At 35.5% G+C, this 20,410-nt stretch overlaps 1 protein-coding gene across 2 annotated transcripts in view; it reads left to right on the forward strand.

The window, feature by feature from the left end:
* FSTL5 (follistatin like 5) overlaps nt 1-20,410 on the forward strand; it is a 902,259-nt gene that overhangs the window by 47,381 nt on the left and 834,468 nt on the right. For both annotated transcript variants that reach the window (XM_040250565.1, XM_040250564.1), the window contains exon 2: nt 7,008-7,149. In XM_040250565.1, coding sequence (XP_040106499.1) covers nt 7,024-7,149 — 126 coding nt within the window. In that variant the 5' untranslated portion in view covers nt 7,008-7,023. The remainder of the gene's footprint in view (nt 1-7,007; nt 7,150-20,410) is intronic.

Raw genomic sequence — 20,410 nt, forward strand, 5'->3', positions numbered from 1 at the left:
CTTTGCTGCTCTCCTCTGTGTTTATTCAATTCTTATCTATTTTCTAGTTGGTTTTGCTTTGTGTTCAAATGAGGCTTATTAGAATGAGTATTTGAACACTGTACATCAGTTGGGATCATTGCTCTGATAGAAGAATTCATGGCTGGATGGCGAGAGTCCACTGTACATATAAAAATGAATTCTTTGGATGTTTCCTCCTAAGAGAAATATCAAATTGAAACTCAATCTCAGAGTTCACAGTTGTGGATATCATGGTAAAGTGGATCAAGGAAAGAAAACAGTTGCTGCAACAGAAAAGCCTGTTGAGAGGCTGTATACATGAGATGTAAGAGAATCTGGCTGATGTTTCCAATTCCAGTTGAGCCACAAAATGAAAAGATTTTCTGTTATTGAGAAGTGAGGCTTTTTCAGAGGAACTTCCCATTGAAAGCTAAATTCAAAGGTTTTATTATAGGGGAAATAGAAAAGTTTTTTATGCTAAATGCAACTCAATCCAAATTTATTTCATAATTTATTTTAGTAACTATTGTTGACCACATGAAGAATATTGACTCACTTATGTATATCTACTATTCAAATTAATTGTTAGTAGATATTATTTAATTGATTAATTAATCAAAATAATTTGTTGAGTTTGTGATGTGTGCCGTGTACTGCTCTGATTCATGTAAATGATTATTGAAACCCTGTACTTATGTAGCTGGCAATCTGGTTATATACAGAGAACACACAAGCAAACCAGTGAAACTACAGGCTGTCAAATAATAAGGGCTGTGCATTCTAGTCATTCCATTCCAATGGAAATTGCTACCTACCATTTTTCTAAAATCGCCATTTCACTCTTTTCAATTTTTACAACTCATCACAGCATTTAACCCTCTATTTCAACTAAATCTTCGTGAAGTCTTAGTCTTTGAATTTTTTGTCCTCTCTAACTTCTTCTCATCTCATACCTAAGGTAGAAGACGTACAAATGTTCACAATCCCAAATAAGTATCTCTAGCCTCTACCTCTTTGCTGAGCTCCAGATTCAATATCCCAATATCTATTTAATATCTCTAATAAGACTGCAAAAGGCAACTCAAGAAAGGAAATCATAATTTTTTTCTCTCTCAAACCTATTCTTCCCTGTATCCTCTCCTGATTAATAAATCAACTCAGTAGCAATAATTTGGTACAGGTGCTTGATTTTATATGCTCATAAATTTCTTCTTACATATGGGGTACAAGTGTGACAACTGGGTTTGCTCAGGTTTTCCAGAACCACAAGGTAGTCTAGAAGCTGTTTTCTCCATCTCATTGAATTATAAAATGTCAAAATGTACAGACATTAGTGTCCAGGTAGTGTTCACCTCCCTGACACTGTATAAAGACAGGTCTGGGGAAGTTAGGACACATGTTAAATTGTGACACAATCAGTTCAATGTACTTCCTTCTATATCTGTGCAAGGATGTTTATCATTGTTGTACAGTCGCTCAGTTGAGCCCAACCCTTTGTGACCCCAAGGACTGCAGCCCACCAGGCTCCCCCGTCCCTGGGATTCTCCAGGCAAGAACACTGGACTGGTTTGCCATTTCCTTCTCTAATGCATGAAAGTAGAAAGTGAAAGTGAAGTCACTCAGTCATGTCTGACTCTTAGCGACCCCATGGACTGTAGCCTACCATGCTCTTCCATCCATGGGATTTTCCAGGCAAGAGTACTGGAGTGGGGTGCCATTGCCTTCTTCAAATGAAGAGGCTGGACCAAAGCGTAAATAATGCTCAGTTGTGGATGTGACTGGTGGTGAAAGTAAAGTCTGATGCTGTAAATAACAAGGATGATCACGTTTCTTAAATCAATAACCACGGTAAGAAGTCATGTAAGGCATACACTTAAAGATTGCAGCAGAGAGCAGTCAAATTTATGTGTGACTGGCAGGGATATTTTCATAAAAGAGGTAACTGGGGCTATCTCTTGAAAAACCTATTGCAGCTTTCAAAGATGGAATGAGATGCAGTGAGGGTACTCTAGGTAAAACTCTTAGGATACTTGACTGCTCTAAAATATTTGCTAATGGTGGTGATTTGCTTCACCCTGACATTCTTTTCATTCATAGGCTTGCTAGCAAAGTTGTCTTCTCTATCTCAAATGCTGCATTTTGTTCCTAAGGCAATACTTTATCACTTTTATTTTTTCTTCCACATGAGATTATAATGTATAAACATTATTAGATTAATCCACATTAGATTATAATGTGTACAAATCAGAATCCCTCATTTTAAATCTACTGAATAATGTAAATCCTACTCTCTAAATCCTACTGCCATAACCAGCATGGCCTGTTGTGCCATGTGGTGAAAAAAATAGTTTTATTCAGAGAAAAATATTATTTTTTGAAGAAGAGAAAGAAATCTCTGTCCATCCTCCTTGTCTTTTTCAAGTACAACTTTGTTAACCATGATATTATGCAGATACCTTTTAGGTACCCATGCATTTTCTCTAACTTAATAGTGAGATTGTTTTCTGATGCTTCCATTTAAATGCTGAGGTTACAAGGAAAAGTCATAAGATCATTATCACACCATCTGCTCCAGCTGGTTTGTTTTCAACACATGCTTTTCAATGCTCTTACTGAGCTGTCAACAAACTGCCAATTAATTATGAAAACCTAACAGATTGTCAGAGGTTAGGATACTGAGAAAGTGAGATCATGAGTCAGTATATCATGGAATCAATTATTCCTGATTTACGATTTCAAGAACACCTTCTGTAGACAAGTGAACTTTTAAAAATATAATAATGACATCTTTGGATCCTGTAGGCAAAGAGAGGTAAGAAGCTGATAATTATTTTCTGAGCATCCAATGAGAAGAGCCATCTTTATGTTTAGGTTGCCATTTGATAACTATAAAATTGAATTCAAGTATTTTTTTTAGTGATATTTCAATGGAGGAGAATATCATGTGGTATCATTCACAGAAGAGAAGCACAGAAACTAGTTTTTGTCCTTTGTCTAACATTTAGCTGCTGAGCTCAAATACCTATCTGGAATAGAAATCAGAGTTATTTCCCCCAAAAGTTATCTGAATTTTAATATCAGTTCTGTTTTACTCTATCTGTGTATGAGTGCTCAGTTGCTCAGTCATGTCTGACTCTTTGCAACCGCATGGCAAGAATATTGGAGTGGGTTTCCATTTCATCCTCCAAGGGACCTTCCTGACCCAGAGATCGAACCCACATCTCCTGTATCTCCTCCATTGACAGGAGGATTCTTTACCACTGAACCACCTGGGAAACCTATTCTATCTGTAATACCAAGTAAATTGCTGCAGTTATATGATAGCTTTTGCTGAGATAAAGCATTTTTATTTTTGTATAACATTATTTTTAAGAAATTTTAGACTTGAAAATCATGACTTGCAACGGAAAAAATAATCATGGTTGAGGGTATCAAGGACGTATATTTAAATAGTACAAATAGGTCGTACATACTATACTGAAGCTTTACATGCTGACATTTTTCTCAAGTTTTAGTGAAATTTCTTAAAATAGATATTTCTATCCTGTTGCCTTTTGGCTGGAAATATACTTAGCAGCTTGTTGATCTAATTATCAATGTGTATAAGTTTACTCACCCAAGATTGATGAGATTTTTATTCACTCATTAAAATGAATTAATTGTTCATTTGTTTTATATTTTAGAGTAGATGAACTCTTGTGTGCGTGTGTGTGTGTGTGTGCACAAAAAGTACAGAAAAAGAGGAAGGTTAAGGTTAGAAGAAAAAGGGCAGAGAAAGACAAACCCTTAAGTGAGCACTTTTAGGAAATGTATGACCTCACCTTCACACAGCATCATACTGGTACAGGATTGTTGCCACGCCCCTTCCCTCCCTCTCCTGCTTCACAACAGAAGAAACGTAGTATTCAGAGCTCGGGAAAAATACTCCTTCACCCTTTTCCCAAACTGTTTGCTTTATTCTCAGTCTCTTCTTAAATTTAAAATATTCTGTCCAGTTGTCTTATAAACAAATATTTACCTCTGGGAGAAGGATTAGACTATACATCAAAATGACAGCAAAACAATGGATTGCATATGAAAATATTTAGTTTCCCAGGTTAGCTTTCAGATGTTTCACAGAAGTAGTGAAAATAGGAATTGCATTCAGAATTGTCAGAATGCAGGAAAACATGCTCTTTCTTGTTTCCCTCACATGCAAGATGACATTCATTTATGCATTCATTCATTGCATGTCCAGCAGGTACCAGACAACTTGGAAGGCCCAGACGATGTAATGCTGGAGAAAAAGCAAAACACAACAAATTCCAGCAGTCATGATGTTTAAAGGAGATACATATTCTAGTGGGGAAACATATTCTATTGAGGAACAGATACATATTCTAGTGACAAAAACCAACGTTTTGAAGTAATCAAATTAATTATGTATAATTACAAAGAGAAGCTCTGAAACAAAGAAAAACTGATCTATAAATAGAGTAAACGAGAAATGTAACTCAGTCTTGGCATTATGGGGAAGGATTCCAAGGGATATTTTTGACATGAGATGATCTTTGGGTGGTAAATGAGAAAAAATGCATTTCATTTGGAGGAAATAGTGTAGAAAGTCCTTATAGTAGGAATGTTCAAAATTTGAACAACTGCACAAAATTAGTCTGGCTGGAGGACAGTTATTTGGAGAAGAGGAAGACATGCAGGGTCAAGATGCTGTGGAAACTTGTAAGAACCAGTGATTTAGTTTTTCATGTCAATCTATGCCAAAACTAATACAGAATTGTAAAGTAAAAATTAAAAATAAATAAATAAATTAAAAAAAAAAAAAAGAATAAATGAATAGTGTGTATCCGTAAGTTACTAGCAAATGCACTAACATCATGATGTTTGGATTGACCATGATTGCTCAGGTTGTTGTGTGGAGAAGAGATTGAAAGTGCATTAGTGTAAAAGGTAAGGAAGGACAGAGTTGGGGCATTTGAAGGGGAAAGTGGTTGTGTCAGGGTCGTTATAATAGATTTGGAGAAAAATGGATGTTTGAGAGGTATACATGAAGCTAGAATTAATGGAACTTAAGGACAACTTTAATATGAAGAATGAGGGAGACAGAGATATCAAAAATGTCTCTTTTGTTTCTGACTTGAGTAAAAGGATGAATGAAAAAGTCTCTAAAAGCATGCTTTTATGTTAGCGTATGTATACTATGAGGAGTTACTTTTGAAACTTGTTAGCAGAAGCTGTTAAGAAGGTTAATCATAAAAACCTGAAGATTGAATGAAAAGCATTGCATATTAATACAACCATAGACCACTTGAATGTTTGGCTGAGTGAATGGAGTAGGATACATGGCTAATGGGATTAAATCATGTTTAATGGCAAGATAAAGGTGTAGGATGAACTTGTAAAAGGACTGAGAATGTGTTTTTACAAATTCTACAGAAATAGAAGAGACAGATATTGTAGACATCAAAGTGACCATTTGTTGCAAAAAAAGAGAAAGAAATGGCACTTTGATAGAGTGATGAAAACAGAATCATGATTGGTCAGAACATGGATAGATTGAGATACATAGTTCTTTCTAAAAATTCAGAAAGTAGATGAGAGGAATTATCTTAAAAATTCATGATTTGAGCATGTTGAAAGATGGAAGAAAATCATTTGAGAGACAGAGTTTGAATACACTTAATAACAGAGTTAATAAATTGACTAAGTTTCTCAAGAACTCAGATGGCCAGGTTGGATTAGACAGGAGGGGAAAAAGCTCCTCTTAAGGTCACAATGATTTGAGGGTAGAGCTCAGTCGATAAAGAATCTGCCTGCAATACAGGAGACCCAAGTTCGATTCCTGGGACAGGAAGATACCCTGGAGAAGGAATTGACAACCCACTCCAGTATTCTTGCCTGGAGAATCCCATGGACAGAGGAGCCGGGGAGGCTGCAATCCATGGGGTCGCAAGAGTCGGACATGACTGAGCAACTTCACTTCACTACGGTCACAATAAGGGTTAAGAAGTTTTCTCAAAGTGGTAAAGAGGAATACAGTTGAGTTCAACATATAGATTTGTTTGTTTGGAAGAGGTTTTAGGGAATTTATATGGTTATAAATTATGCATTTTTACAATTTCTCTGGTATATTCAAAAACACAGAGTTGTGGAAAGAATCATATGACTTTTAGTTTAAAGCACTTTTTAAAAAAAGCAGCTTTCTAGGAAATGTCCTTTTGGGTGCTACTGAAAAAATATACTCATAAGTCAGTATAATCCAATGGCATAATTTCTGTTGTAGTTCAGTTTATTAAGAATTTATCATAGTACCAGGATCCCCAATCCCTAGGCCATAGACTGGCACCAGTGCACAGCTTCTTAAGAACTGGGCCACATGGCAGGAGGTAAGCAGTTGGTGAGCAAGCAAAGCTTCATCTGCTGTTCTCCATCACTCCCCATTGCTTGCATTATTGCCTGAACCACCCCACCCCACCCCCATGGAAATTCTATTCCAGGAAATTGGTCCCTGGTGTCATAAAGATTGGGGATTGCTGCTATGGAAGACTATCTCATCAACATTTCACTGATATTTACCAGTAAATTATAATAGTTATAGTTTTATTAAGCATTTTTCATCAGATATACTCAAAGAGAACTTTGATATTTATACATGTGTTGATAAATGTATCCTGTATAGTTGATTAGAAAATTTAATGGTTTAATGTTTTCTCTCTTTTGAAAAAAATTTCTTTCAGCTTGTGTTTATTTTACCTCAATATTTTTATTGGCCCCTAAATTTATACTAATTCAATGTTATATAAAGCTGTATGTGTGAAAAAAACAATATTTCTTATATCAAGAAGAATTATAATCTTTATTCAAAGATGCTTACCTATTATGGATTCAGTTGGCAACTGCTGCTGAGTTTTGATTTAATTCTATGGAGAATTCTATTTGTTATTGAATATTTTTGATATATTTCTTCAATTTAGAATGTGTTTTCTGATTATTTGCAATGTTAATTTTCACAGGTGAAAAGCAATAAGGATGTTTAAGTGTTGGTCAGCTGTTTTGATTCTTGGATTCATTTTTCTGGAGTCTGAAGGAAGGCCAACCAAAGAAGCAGGATATGGCCTTAAATCCTACCAACCTCTAATAAGATTGCGACACAAGGTACCTTACCATTCTGGACTTGCTCATAATGAACTAAACTGTTGGTTCTCTGGTTTACTACTCACCTAGGAGCACTTATTGCAGAATATACTTTCAGAGTATAATTTATATTTGTATATAAAAAAACTTTTAGAAATACAATTTGGGGGATTACCTTTGACAAAGTAGAGAGATGGACTATTTAAAAAACGTGTCATTAAAATTTCACATGAAGAAATAGGATAGGACTTATAAAAGTAAGTATGTCAAGACTAATCACCCAGATAATTTCTATTATTGCCATATTAATTTTAAGTTTATAACTTCAAACTAAACCAAAAGTGTTATGTTCTTGAATTTGCCATTAAGATAAGCAAAAAAGGATGCCTATACCATCTAGAAACATATAGTTTGGCAAAGTTTTTGTTCTTTTAAAAATCATTAGACATTTTAATTTCACAAAAATCATAATAATTTCAGGTTGTCTAATAGGAAATACTTCATTTATTGATGTTAAATATTTTCAAGAATTAAATAAGTTGACATTAGGATTTTTATAAATTCCATAGATTATATACTTACAATAAATTGAGCTAGTGCTTGTAATAACACATGATGATACTGCAAGTAAAATACTTAAACAACATTTTATTCAATCAAATAAAAGTTTATAATACATTTTGGTTTTCCTAGAGAGTGGAAAAAAGACAAAAATGCTGAAACTGAAAAGAATATATACATTTTAAGATTTCTTAGGCTACTTATCTTTTAAAAATCACTTGAAATAAACAAACATAACTATACTGAATTTCTCCTTTATAGTCACTACACGATAGTAGCACTTACACTGCATATATTTTTGCTCAAATTCTTTCATAACAGTATAGTATTTTGACAAAATCACTAACCTTTTCTGGGATTTTTATGTGCCAGACATTAGGCTAAGCTGTTAAATTTATTGTTTTATTTAATCTTCAAACCAAACTTATGAAAGTGTATCTATTTTCATTCTATAGGTAAGAAATTAAAAAATTCTTAGAATGTTAAGGAATTTTTGGAACACATACATTTATTAAATATTTCAACAAGCTAAGGTATAGCATGCAGAATAGATATGACAGGGTATAAAAGAGAAAATAAGTAGAATATAAATTATACTTCAAAGTAAAAAATTATTATAGAAGTTTATAAGCTATTAAAATGTTCATTCTAGATAAATACAATTGGAGAATTGGCCTTATCCCTCTATTTTTCTATTATCATTCATTTCCCCTATTTCATGGATTAACAATAAGTTTTGTCCCAGCTCCAAACTTAGCTATAATAACTCCTTTATGAATGCTCTGAAAACACATTATTAATTCAACATACTGACTCATACTATTACAGACCCAGTGAATTTTATTCCATACTGTGTGACTGCCCTATGTTATGTGTCTTGAGGTCTAGAACTGTGCCTTTCTAATCTTTTTTTTCCTAGTGCCTAGTAGATACTATGTGATTGAATCAATGGCAGAAAAATAGCTGGTAGAATGCCTGACTAAACGTTTTGATTGTTTCTTTGTTACATGTAACATCACAGATTGTAGTGTATTATTTATAAATAATTTTGAATTAAATTTGGACATTGCAGATAAATCACTTACCATGCATTGCTGTGTAATTTAAGAAATCTTTAAAGAAATGAAACAACACAATGAGTTAAACCAGTTTTAGAAACACTAATACCCAAAATGATCAAAGTCACCTCCCAATCTTTTCCTTCTCTGTGAATCCTTACCTCTACATAGTTAGAAAAGGAACATGACTGCTGGTATTTAGGAGCAGAGAGGCAGAGAATGTTATGACAATACCTAACTTTCAAATGACTTTAGACAGAGGTGACATTAAGCTATAAAAATAATTCTGTGACTCTGTGTGTGTGTGTGAAAGTGTGTATCTGGTAGGAATTAAGAAGCTCCCTGAGTTCTGTAAGTTCCTGCAAAACCCCAGCAGATACTTCCCCCTCATTATCAACCTCAATCCAACCACTGGGATGTACTTTTCCTTCTCCAAGACCTTGAAGACTAATCTCATTATAGCATTTATTTATTTTTTAATTAGTCACTATTTGAATCTGAAGAATACCTGATTATCTTTCTCTCACTTCTTTCCACTCCAATTAGGCTCACATGCTGCTTTATTGGAGAGGTTTTCCCAAACCATAACTGAAAATGGAACAAACATTGATCCCCTGTAAATGTTCACTCTAGAATACCATTATTTGTCAAAATATGTATTTCACTTACTTATTAGTTTGCTGGATGTTTCTTTCCATTATGATGTAAGCTACTATTCATCTTTGGCTAAGTAAAGCATCCACTTGCAGGGAGTTCGATCCCTGGGTCTGGTATACCCCCTGGAGAAGGAAATGGCAACCCACTTCAGTATCTCATGGACAGAGGAGCCTGGCGGGCTACCGTCCATGGGGTCCCAAAAGAGTCAGACACAACATAGTGACTAAACACACACACTATTCATCTTGCTACAGCACAGCACCTAGGACAGTAAAAAGAAACAAATGTATTTATAGTGAACGATTCCATCACTGACTAGAATAAGGCTTAAATCAAGATGATATATGTGTGTATAATTATATCATATTATAATTAATAATACATTAAAATAATTTCCTTTTCTATCATTGTGCCAGAGTAAAATCAACTGGGCTATACTTACTAAAAATTTTTAAAATACATTATTTAATAGCATTGTATAAATTTATTTCCTCGCATTTGTTATTTTTAACTTGCATAGTTTTATTTAAATAAAGAAGACTATAAACATCTATAAATCTGTAAGGCTTAGGGAATGCATAAGGAGATTTTCTATTTGGATAGGTCTCACTAGCATAAATATTAGTTGCTAACTACAAAACACTAAAATATATAATAAATATACTAGATTTTGAGTTTTGATCACATTGTCCCCAGAGAGGTGTCAGTTCTTTGAGTCTGAACAAATGTATGTACAGAATGGAATTTTCTCAAATATTTGTGTGTCAGTTATATAATGAACCCCTTTGGGGAGCAAAAACGGAAATGTGCAATTTACTTATCAGATTACACGGTGAAAGTGAAAGTGAAAATGTTAGTCACTGAGTCCTGTCTGACTCTTTGTGACCCCTCGGACTGTATGTAGCCTGCCAGGTTCCTCTGTCCATGGAATTCTCCAGACAAGAAAATTGGAGAGGATTGCCACTGCCTTCTCCAGGGGATCTTCCCAACCAATGATCAACCCGTGTCTCCTGCATTGCAGGCAGATTCTTAACTATCTGAGCCACTAGGGAAGACCATACATAGCGTAGTGTAGTATAGGTATAAACATATATGTACATAGTTGTATCATTTATAACTTTGTATACACACGTGTGATTGCAAATATATATTGTGTCTCAAGATAAAAATGAGTAACATAAATCCATCATGCTAATTATAGAAATCTTAATTATAGTCCATAATATGTATCTAAGAGGGCAGATGCTGTGTTGTATACCTATATATACACCTATATTATGCTAAGTAAGTCACTTCAGTCATGTCCGACTCTGTGTGACCCCATAGACGGCAGACTACCAAGCTCCCCCGTCCCTGGGATTCTCCAGGCAAGAACACTGGAATGGGTTGCCATTTCCTTCTCCAATGCATGAAAGTGAAAAGTGAAAGTGAAGTCCTCAGTCATGTCCGACTCTTCCCGATCCCATGGACTGCAGCCTACCAGGCTCCTCTGCCCATGGGATTTTCCAGGCAAGAGTACTGGAGTGGGGTGCCACAAACTTTCATATACATTAATTGTTGTGATTTAATTCCACAGTAATCCTTGGATACAGGGAATATTTTTCATGCTTATCCAAATGACAGTATTAAAACCTGAGAGGAAAAGTAACTTTCTCAATGGAAAGAGAGAGGATCAGACAGAAAAATGAGATTAGTAAGAAGCCCATAAAAGCATAGGTAGAACACAGATGGGGAAGAACGATCAGAAAGGATAAAGATGATAATGCTAGTAAAGCAAAGTGACACTGGCTTCAAGGAGAAACATCTAATGTCCTTTCATATGGTTCCTTCTCCCCTTCCATAAGCACAATCACAGTGTTTCCATGTATGTTTTCTTGGCTAGACTGAAATGAATGTCTTCTCCTAATAGGGCAGCATAAAGTTGGATTAGCAATACAAATATTACTGTAGCTATAGTTTAGGTCAATCTCCCAATGAAGACTCACTCGGAAGCTATAGTCACCACCCTAACTGCTGGTCTGTCCCTGGTTTTGAGCATAGTAGTTACTATAGGGGGCTCCTAGGTGGCTCAGGAATAAAGAATTCACATGCCAATGCGCAGGGTTGGAAAGATCTCTGAAGCAGAAATGGTTCAGTTCAGTCACTCAGTCGTGTCCGACTCTTTACAAACCCATTCTTCCCTGTCCATTACCAACTCCAGGAGCTTACTCAAACTCATGTCCATTGAATTGGTGATGCCGTCTAACCATCTTATCCTCCATTGTGCCCTTCTCCTCTCGCCCTCAATATCTTTCCCAGCAACAGGATCTTTTCAAATGAGTCAGTTCTTCACATCAGGTGACCAAAGTATTGGAGTTTCAGCTTCAGCATCATTCCTTCCAATGAATATTCAGGACTAATTTCTTTTATGATGGACTGATGGATTTCCTTGCAGTCCAAGGGACTCTCAAGAATCCTCTCCAACTCCACAGTTCAAAAGCATCCATTCTCCTGCATTCAGTTTTCTTTATAGTAAAACTCTTACATCCATACATGACTACTGGAAAAATCAACTTTGACTAGATGGAGTTTTGTTGGCAAAGTAATGTCTCTGCTTTTTAATATGCTGTCTAGGTTGGTCATAACTTTTCTTCCAAGGAGCAAGTGGTTTTTAATTTCATGGCTGCAGTCACTATCTATAGTGATTTTGGAGCTCAATAAAATAAAGTCTGTCACTGTTTCCATTATTTCCCCATCTATTTGCCATGAAGTGATGGGACCGGATGCCAAGATCTTAGTTTTCTGAATGTTAAGTTTTAAGTCAACTTTTTCACTCTCCTCTTTCACTTTCATCAAGAGTCTCTTTAGTTCTTCTTGGCATTCTGCCATAAGTGTGGTGTCATCTACATATCTGAGGTTATTGATATTTCTTCCAGCAATCCTGATTCCAGTTTGTGCTTCCTCCAGGAAATGGTAACCCACTCCATTTTTCTTGCCTAGAAAAATCACATGGACATAGGAGCCTGGTGGGCTACACAGTCAATGGGGGTCACAGAATCAGACATGATTGAGCATATACTCACACAGTTCACACACAGTACCTACTGGTTACTATGAGCATTTGTGAGAAAATTCCCTGAAGTTTTCTATACTTTGAACCATCTTCAGAATTGATATACTCAGAGCAGGTCACACAGAACTTAGTATTACAGGGCATTTACTGTATACTAGGTACTCTGTGCCCTCCATGGGGTCGCACAGAGTCGAACATGACTGAAGTGACTTAGCAGCAGCAGCAGGTACTCTGTTAGCATTATTCTGTATATTGGTTTAATTATGTGAAGATTTTTATGTTGTAAGTGCTTTTATTACTGTTTGATAGAAGAGAAAACTAGGCTTCACAAATGTTTAGTAGTTGTTTAATACAACACACTTAAATGTTGGGGAGCAGGATTAGGATTTAATATAAAGCCTGTATATTTTAATAACCACTCTACAGTGAGTACTTTTGTGTTAATTCATCCTGTGTGCCATGTATTTCCTATTCTTCCTGCATTCTGATCACATTAGTCCCTTTGGGCTTAAAGTGACTTTGTGTCTAGTTCTGGCTAGCAAGTTGTTAAAAAGTACCATGGAATGCCTCTGGGCTGAACATTTGATCCCAATTGGAAAACCCTCCTGAATTATCTTTTTTCTTCTAGCATGTCAAACAGCATCTGTTCAAGGGAGTGCCTACTTAATCATGCCAAGTGTCTAAATCAACCAGGATGACTAAAACTCCCTGGCAATTAGTGATTATCTTGAAATAAGAAATGAAGGAAAGGTCTTCTGTTTTAAACCACTGAAATTTGGGAGATGTCTGATATTTTGGAATTATCATTTTCTGTCCTAGAGAACTAGAACATAAACTCTTATCATCTAACAAAAAATTCTGTACACTTTTTCCTCTACTACCTTGGTTTCTTTTTTCATTTCTATTCCAAGGCTTTTTGTCTTCTCTTTCATCCAATATTTCTTTCTTCTTTCTGTATTCTTCTGGCTCATAATTTCCTATTAAAAGATGCTTGCTCCTTGGAAGAAAAGCTATGACCAACCTAGACAGCATATTAAAAAGCAGAGACATAATTTCCAGCAGTCATGCATGGATGTGAGAGTTGGACTATACAGAGAACTGAGCACTAAAGAATTGATGCTTTTGAACTGTGATGTTGGAGAAGACTCTTGGGAGTCCCTTGGACTGCAAGGAAATACAACCAGTCCATCCTAAAGGAAATCATCCTGAATATTCATTGGAAGGACTGATGCTGAAGCTGAAACTGCAATACTTTGGCTCCCTGATGTGAAGAACTGACTCATTTGAAAAGACCTCAAGGTTGGGAAAGATATTGAGGAGGAGAGGAGAAGGGGATGACAGAGGATGAGATGGTTGGATGGCATCACTGACTCAATGGACATGAATTTGAGTAAACGCCAGGAGTTCGTGATGGACAGGGAGGCCTGATGTGCTTCAGTCCATGGGTTTGCAGAGTTGGACATGACTGAGCAACCGAACTGAAATGAACTGATCATTTCCTATCACAATGAAACCTTCGGTTGTAGTTGTGCATGCATGCTCAATCACTCAGCTGTGTTGACTCCTTTCGACCTCATGGACTGTAGCCTGTCTGGCTGCTCTGTCCATCTAATTTTCCAGGCAAGAATACTGGATTGGGTTGCCAGTTCCAACTCCAGCGGATCTTTCTGACCCAGGGATTGAACCCACGAGTCTCGCATCTCCTGCAGTGGCAGGTGGATTCTTCACCACTGTGCCACCTGGGAGGCCTGCCCTGTTCTAGTCACAATCCTATGATATGCATGTACTATTACTTCAGCATATCGTCATATACCCTATCAGTTCACTGTAAAATTCTTTAGATTCAGTGTGTTATCTTCCTTCCCTTTTCTTACAGCACTGATCACACTGCTACATTTTGCTGATACTGATGATCAAAGCCAGGCTTGAGGGAAGATTATGAGGACAGTAAGGAGTGCCCTTTGAGTATACCTAGTGGGACCACTGAAAAGTCTTAAAATGCTTATAACTTTTTGTGGCCAGAGAATGTAATCTCCAGATTTATAGTACAGAGCAAATCAAAATTGCATCACGATTCCTTTACTTACAAAATCAAAATGTTTGTCTATGAAACAAGTTACTAGTGCAAATGGGGCAAAGTGTTTGTATAATTTAATAAGTCCAGAGAGTGTTGCTATGCATAGCAGTACAATATAATTCAAAGAAGTCATTTACAGGAGGTTATGCTTTACTTTTAGTATTAAAGAGTGATAGATGTGGATTCGTGAAGAGTGGCAAAGAGAACTCTAGGGAAGGAGAAAAAATTAAATAGCACATCAAAACCACGACTGTGGAGAGGATAGAAACCTTCAGGCAAACCCAGGAGCATTATTTCCTGGCTGATGAAAAATTGTGGCATTCCATCTGAAATATCTGACTGCTTCCAGCATGTTCGAGGGAAGACCCTTTAAAATGTTAATGTATTTTTCAGAGGTCAAGAAGTAATCTGGACCATTATCTAATAGGAAAAATAGTCATGAAGAAGGAAATGAAGACATTATGGTCATTAATTAAGTAAATGTTAAGGAATATATTAATTAATATATCAATATATTTATTACATATATATCTTAATGATTGAATGATGTTAATGCATTTCAAATGTATTAACATGTATTAGTAATACATTTTTAACATTTTCATTGAAGTATAATTGATTTAAAAATTTGTGTTAGTTTCAGGTGCACAGCAAAATGATTGTTATTCACACATATACATACATTTTTAAATATTACTTTCTCTTACAAGTTATTGTGAAATATTGAGTATAGCTCCCTGTGCTATATAGTAGGCCCTTGTTTATAGATTATATATATATATATATATATATATATTAGTGTATCTATGTTAATTTCAAACTCCTCATTTATCTGTCCTTTCCTTTCCCCATTGGTAACCATAAGTTTGTTTTCTGTGTATGTGTGTCTATTTCATTTTTGCATATAAGCTTAGTTGTATCATTTGTTTTCTATACTCCATATATAAGCAATATCATATGATATTTATTCCTCTCTGTCTGGCTTACTTCACTTATTATGATAATCTCTAGGTCCATCCATGTTGCTGCAAATGACATTATTTCATTCTTTGTTATGGCTGAGTAATGTTCCATTGTGTATATGTACCACATCTTATTTATCCATTCATCTGTCATTATACATTTAAGTTACTTCCATGTCTTGGTTATGTAAATAGTGCTACTTGAACATTGGGGTGTATGCATATTTTCAAATTATGATTCTGTCTAGATACATGCCCAGGAGTGGGATTGCAAGATCATATGATTTTATTAGTTTTATTAAGGAACTTCCATGCAGTTCTCCCTAGTGGCTGTACTAATTTACATTCCCACCAACAGTGTAGGAGTGTTCCTATTTTCTCTGCAACCTCTCTATTGATTTTTATTTGTATAATTTTGATGATGGCCATTCTGACCAATGTTGAAGTGATGCCTGATTATAGTTTTGATCTGCATTTCTTGTCTTAGAGTTTGAACAAAAATTTTTAAAATTTGTATAGAAACACAAAGACCTGGAATAGCTAAACTAATCTTGAGAAAAAGAGAGCAGAGTTGGAGTTGTCATGCTCCCTGACTTTAAACTATACGGCAAAGTCATAGTAAACATCACAGTAGGGCACTGGTACAAAAACAGAAATATAGATCAGTGTAATAGGACATAATGCTGAGAGAAAACCCACACACCTATGGTCAATTAATCTACACAAAGGAGGCAAGAGTATACAATAGAGAAAAGACATTCCCTGCAACAAGTGGTGCTGAGAAAACTTGGCAGCTCAATGTTAAAGGATGTAGTTAGAACATCTCTAATACCATACACAAAAAATTAATAATACATTTAATCAAAATGTATTAAAGACCTAAACGTAAGACCAGATACTATAAAACTCAAGGAAACATAGATAGGATGCTCTTTGACATTAATTGTAGCAATATTTTTAAGAATTTGTCTCAGAGAGTAATGGCAATAAAAACAAAAATAAATAAATTAATTAAAAATAAAAAATAAAAAATAAAAATAAAAATAAAAACATGAAAAAAGAAAAAAAAAAATAAACAAATTGGACCTAATTAAACTTAGAAGCTTTTGCATAGCAAAGTAAACAAATAAAACAAAAAGCCTACAGAATATGAGAAAATATTTGCAAATAATGTGGCTGACAAGGAATTAATCTCCACAGTACAGAAATAGCTCTTACAGATCAATATAAAAAATGAAATAAAAAATGGGCAGAAGATCTAAATAGACATTTCTCCAAAGAAGATATACAGATGGCCAAAAGCTCATGAAAAATGCTCAATATTCCTTATTATTAGATAAATGCAAATCTGATTTTTTTCGTCAAAAAATAATGTTTGAAAAAGAAGAACATTATTTTTTTTTCCTGAGAAATGAAATTCTACCCTTAATTGAGCTCTTGCCTGGAGTTTGGTTTCCAGTTTATACCAGCGCACACCATAAGATGTAAAAGATCTGTGAGTTAAGGACACCGTATGGACTATAATTCTTCTTATTCGTTGCACCAAAGGAAGAAGTTATCTTTAGGATACTGAGCAGTCTGTAGTCCTTCCCTTCGCTCAAATTGGAGATACAAACTCTGTCTTCTAAGGCTTTCCATATACATGCCGCTTGCTCTGGATGGGAACATTATCTTTGTGTTACAGAGCTTCTTGCTGTTCAAACATCCTTGAATAGATCACAAGGCAAATGGCAGTCAGTGTCTCTATCCATAAGATTTGCAAAAACATTATGGGTTCTTGGAGGATTGTCTCCCAAAACACATTAGTAGTACTACCGGTGTCAGGAAATCAGAGTCACCATCAAGTATATCTAAGGCCTAAACTGATACTGTGTGTTTCAAAACTGATTTGCAAATCAAGTACATAGTTACAACTTCATTGTACTTTTTGCTGGTTAATTTTGTCCTTTCTAGAACTTTAAGGAAAAAAAAAATGTTTTGTTGACCTTTGGATGTGTTGCTTACAAGTTTATTCATTTAAACTGGAATATATTTGCTAATCTGGGGAAAATTCGGCATGTGGTAGACTGAATCATTTTGCTAGGCAAAATTAAGTCAATGAAGAAATATATCTGATCACTAAGATTCTCAAGATAAAAACCTACTAGTCATTTGATCTTTTTGAGAATGAATTATCAAGGCAGTACTATCATTACAGATGTGTAGGGTGCATAAAGTCTGTTCCTTAACACTTCAATGACCCTACCTTAAGATACTTTTTGTAAAGCTTTAAAAGTAATTGTTATAAACTTGAAAAAATGGAGCTGTTTTCATTTTAAGATTTTAAGTTGTGAAATGTTAAAAATGGGAAACATTAGCCTTCTACTTACATATATTCAACAATATGTAACAAACTAGTCAAAGTCAAATTCATATACTATATAAAACCAAGCTTGTCCATATTCCAGAAAACTCCATTTATGTACTAGTCTTGAGCACTTAAGATTTTTTTTTACCACCCTCGAATGAATTTTCAAGTCACCTGAGCTACAGTGCTTCCCCTTACCCAACACACATATATATCGAGATTTAGATATAAATGATAGATATAGATATATAGGCTTCTCCGGTGGCACAGGTGTAAACAGTTCAGTTCAGTTGCTCAGTCATGTCAGACTCTGCGATCCAATGGACTGAAGCACGCCAGGCTTCCCCGTCCATCACCAACTCCCCAAGCTTGCTCAAACTCATGTCCATCGAGCCAGTGATTCCATCCAACCATCTCATCCTCTGTTGTCCCCTTCTTCTCTTGCCTTCAATCTTTTCCAGCATCAGGGTATTTTCCAATGAGTCAGTTCTTCACATCAGGTGGCCAAAGTACTGGAGTTTCAGTTTCAGCATCAGCCCTTCCAATGAATATTAAGGACAGATTTCCTTTAGGAATGACTAGTTTGATCACCTTGCAGTCCAAGGGACTCTCAAGAGTCTTCTCCAACACCACAGTTCAAAAGCATCAATTCTTTGGCACTTAGCTTTCTTTATGGTCTAACTCTCACATCCATACATGACTACTGGAAAAACCATAGCTTTGACTAGACAGACATTTGTTGGCAAAATGATGTCTCTGCTTTTTAATATGCTGTCTAGGTTGTTCATAGCTTTTCTTCCAAGGAGCAGGCATCTTTTAATTTCATGGCTACAATCACCACCTGTAGTGATTTTGGAGCCCAAGAAAATAAAGTCTCTCACTGTTTCCATTGTTTCCCCATCTCCATCTATTTGCCATTCTTTACAGTTGTAAAGAATCTGCCTGCAATACAGGAGATGCAAGACACATGGATTCGATCCCTGGACTATCCCCTGGAGTAGAAAATGGCAACCCACAGCCTGGCAGGCTGTAGTCCACGAGATCACAGATAGTCAGACACAACTGAACATATACACATGCACACACCACACACACACAGACACACATATATATAGATAGATAGATAATTGAAAAACAACTTATCCTTGTTTCCCTGAACAGTAATTGATCCTTTTACTGATCAAGGAACACCAGCATATTAGGACCTAGGTGTAGTTAAACAGATTTTTTTTTCATTACTGTTCATTTCCTTTTGATTGACTTCCAAATCTTTCTTACTTTTAGATCTAGTTGTATTTTTTCCCTCATTTCTGTGGAGAGAATAACACTAGTTCACATCAGTTTACTAAAGAAAAGCAAACTATTCATACACCCAGATCTACCACTAATTAAGTACATTATATTACCTATACTACCCCCAAAAGAATACAGATATCAATGTTTATAACAGGGTTCATTGTGGTTACTTTAAATTTGTACATGTAGGAAAAAGGGTTATGAGTTAAGAATAGGCAAATGAGATAAATTAATATTAATAAATCACAAGCTAGCATTTATATTCACTTCTTCAATGTGAAAATTAATCATAAATTGATTTGTATATCTTTCATTATTAAAATTCTATTGAGAATTCAATTAGAAAAGCTCTGTATTATAAATGAAAAGAAATATTCTTATTTATGAGCTTGACATTCAACATGTTTAAGAGATAAAAATCTTATAGTATATAGATCACTATTGAAACAAATAGGATTATTTTAAACTAATATTACTCACTGCTTGTTTCTGGCATCAGATCCCTAGTATATGAAGTGGTTTTAGATCTATAAGACAGTAAAAAATATTCAATCCATCTTTGCATACATAAAATACTGATGGGAAAAGCGAGTGCCTGAGAGGCAATGGTCTTTGCTGAAGATCACATAGCTAGGTGCTACTCAGTTGAGAACCCATATTTCCTGTCTTCTGTAACAATTCCATTTTCCTTTAACCCTTGTGTGCATGCTATGTTGTTTCAATGGTTTCTGACTCTTTGTGACTCTGTGGACTATAGCCCACCAGGCTTTCTGTCCATGGGATTCTCCAGGCAAGAATACTGGAGAGGGTTGCTGTGCCCTCTTCCAGGGGATCTTCCTGATCCAGGGGTGGAAGCTGTGTCTCTTACATCTCCTGAATGGAAGGTGGATTCTTTACCACTAATGCAATCTGAGAAGCCCAATTGATAGACCCATCCAGCAAAAAAAAAAAAAAAAAAGAAATCTTTTCTAAACATCTTTGTCAAAAGGTTGCTTACATATGTGGTCAACAATGCTGGAATATGGTTCTGCTTTTTCCTAAGAAAGGTGCTTCTTTTTGCTTTCTCAATATTTAATAGAATTTATTTTTTCTTGCAGTTTTAGGTTCACAGCAAAATTGAGTACAGAATGTAGAGTGTCCATATAGTGCCTGGAACCCCACCTTTAAGCCTATCCCACATCAATATCCTGTACCAGATGGTGCATTTGTTACAATTCATAAATCTACATTGATAAATCATTAATATCTAAGGGCCATGGTTTACCTTAGGTT

This window comes from Oryx dammah, unplaced genomic scaffold (assembly GCF_014754425.2).
Source record: "Oryx dammah isolate SB20612 unplaced genomic scaffold, SCBI_Odam_1.1 HiC_scaffold_12, whole genome shotgun sequence".
In the NCBI taxonomy this organism is placed as follows: Eukaryota; Metazoa; Chordata; class Mammalia; order Artiodactyla; family Bovidae; genus Oryx; species Oryx dammah.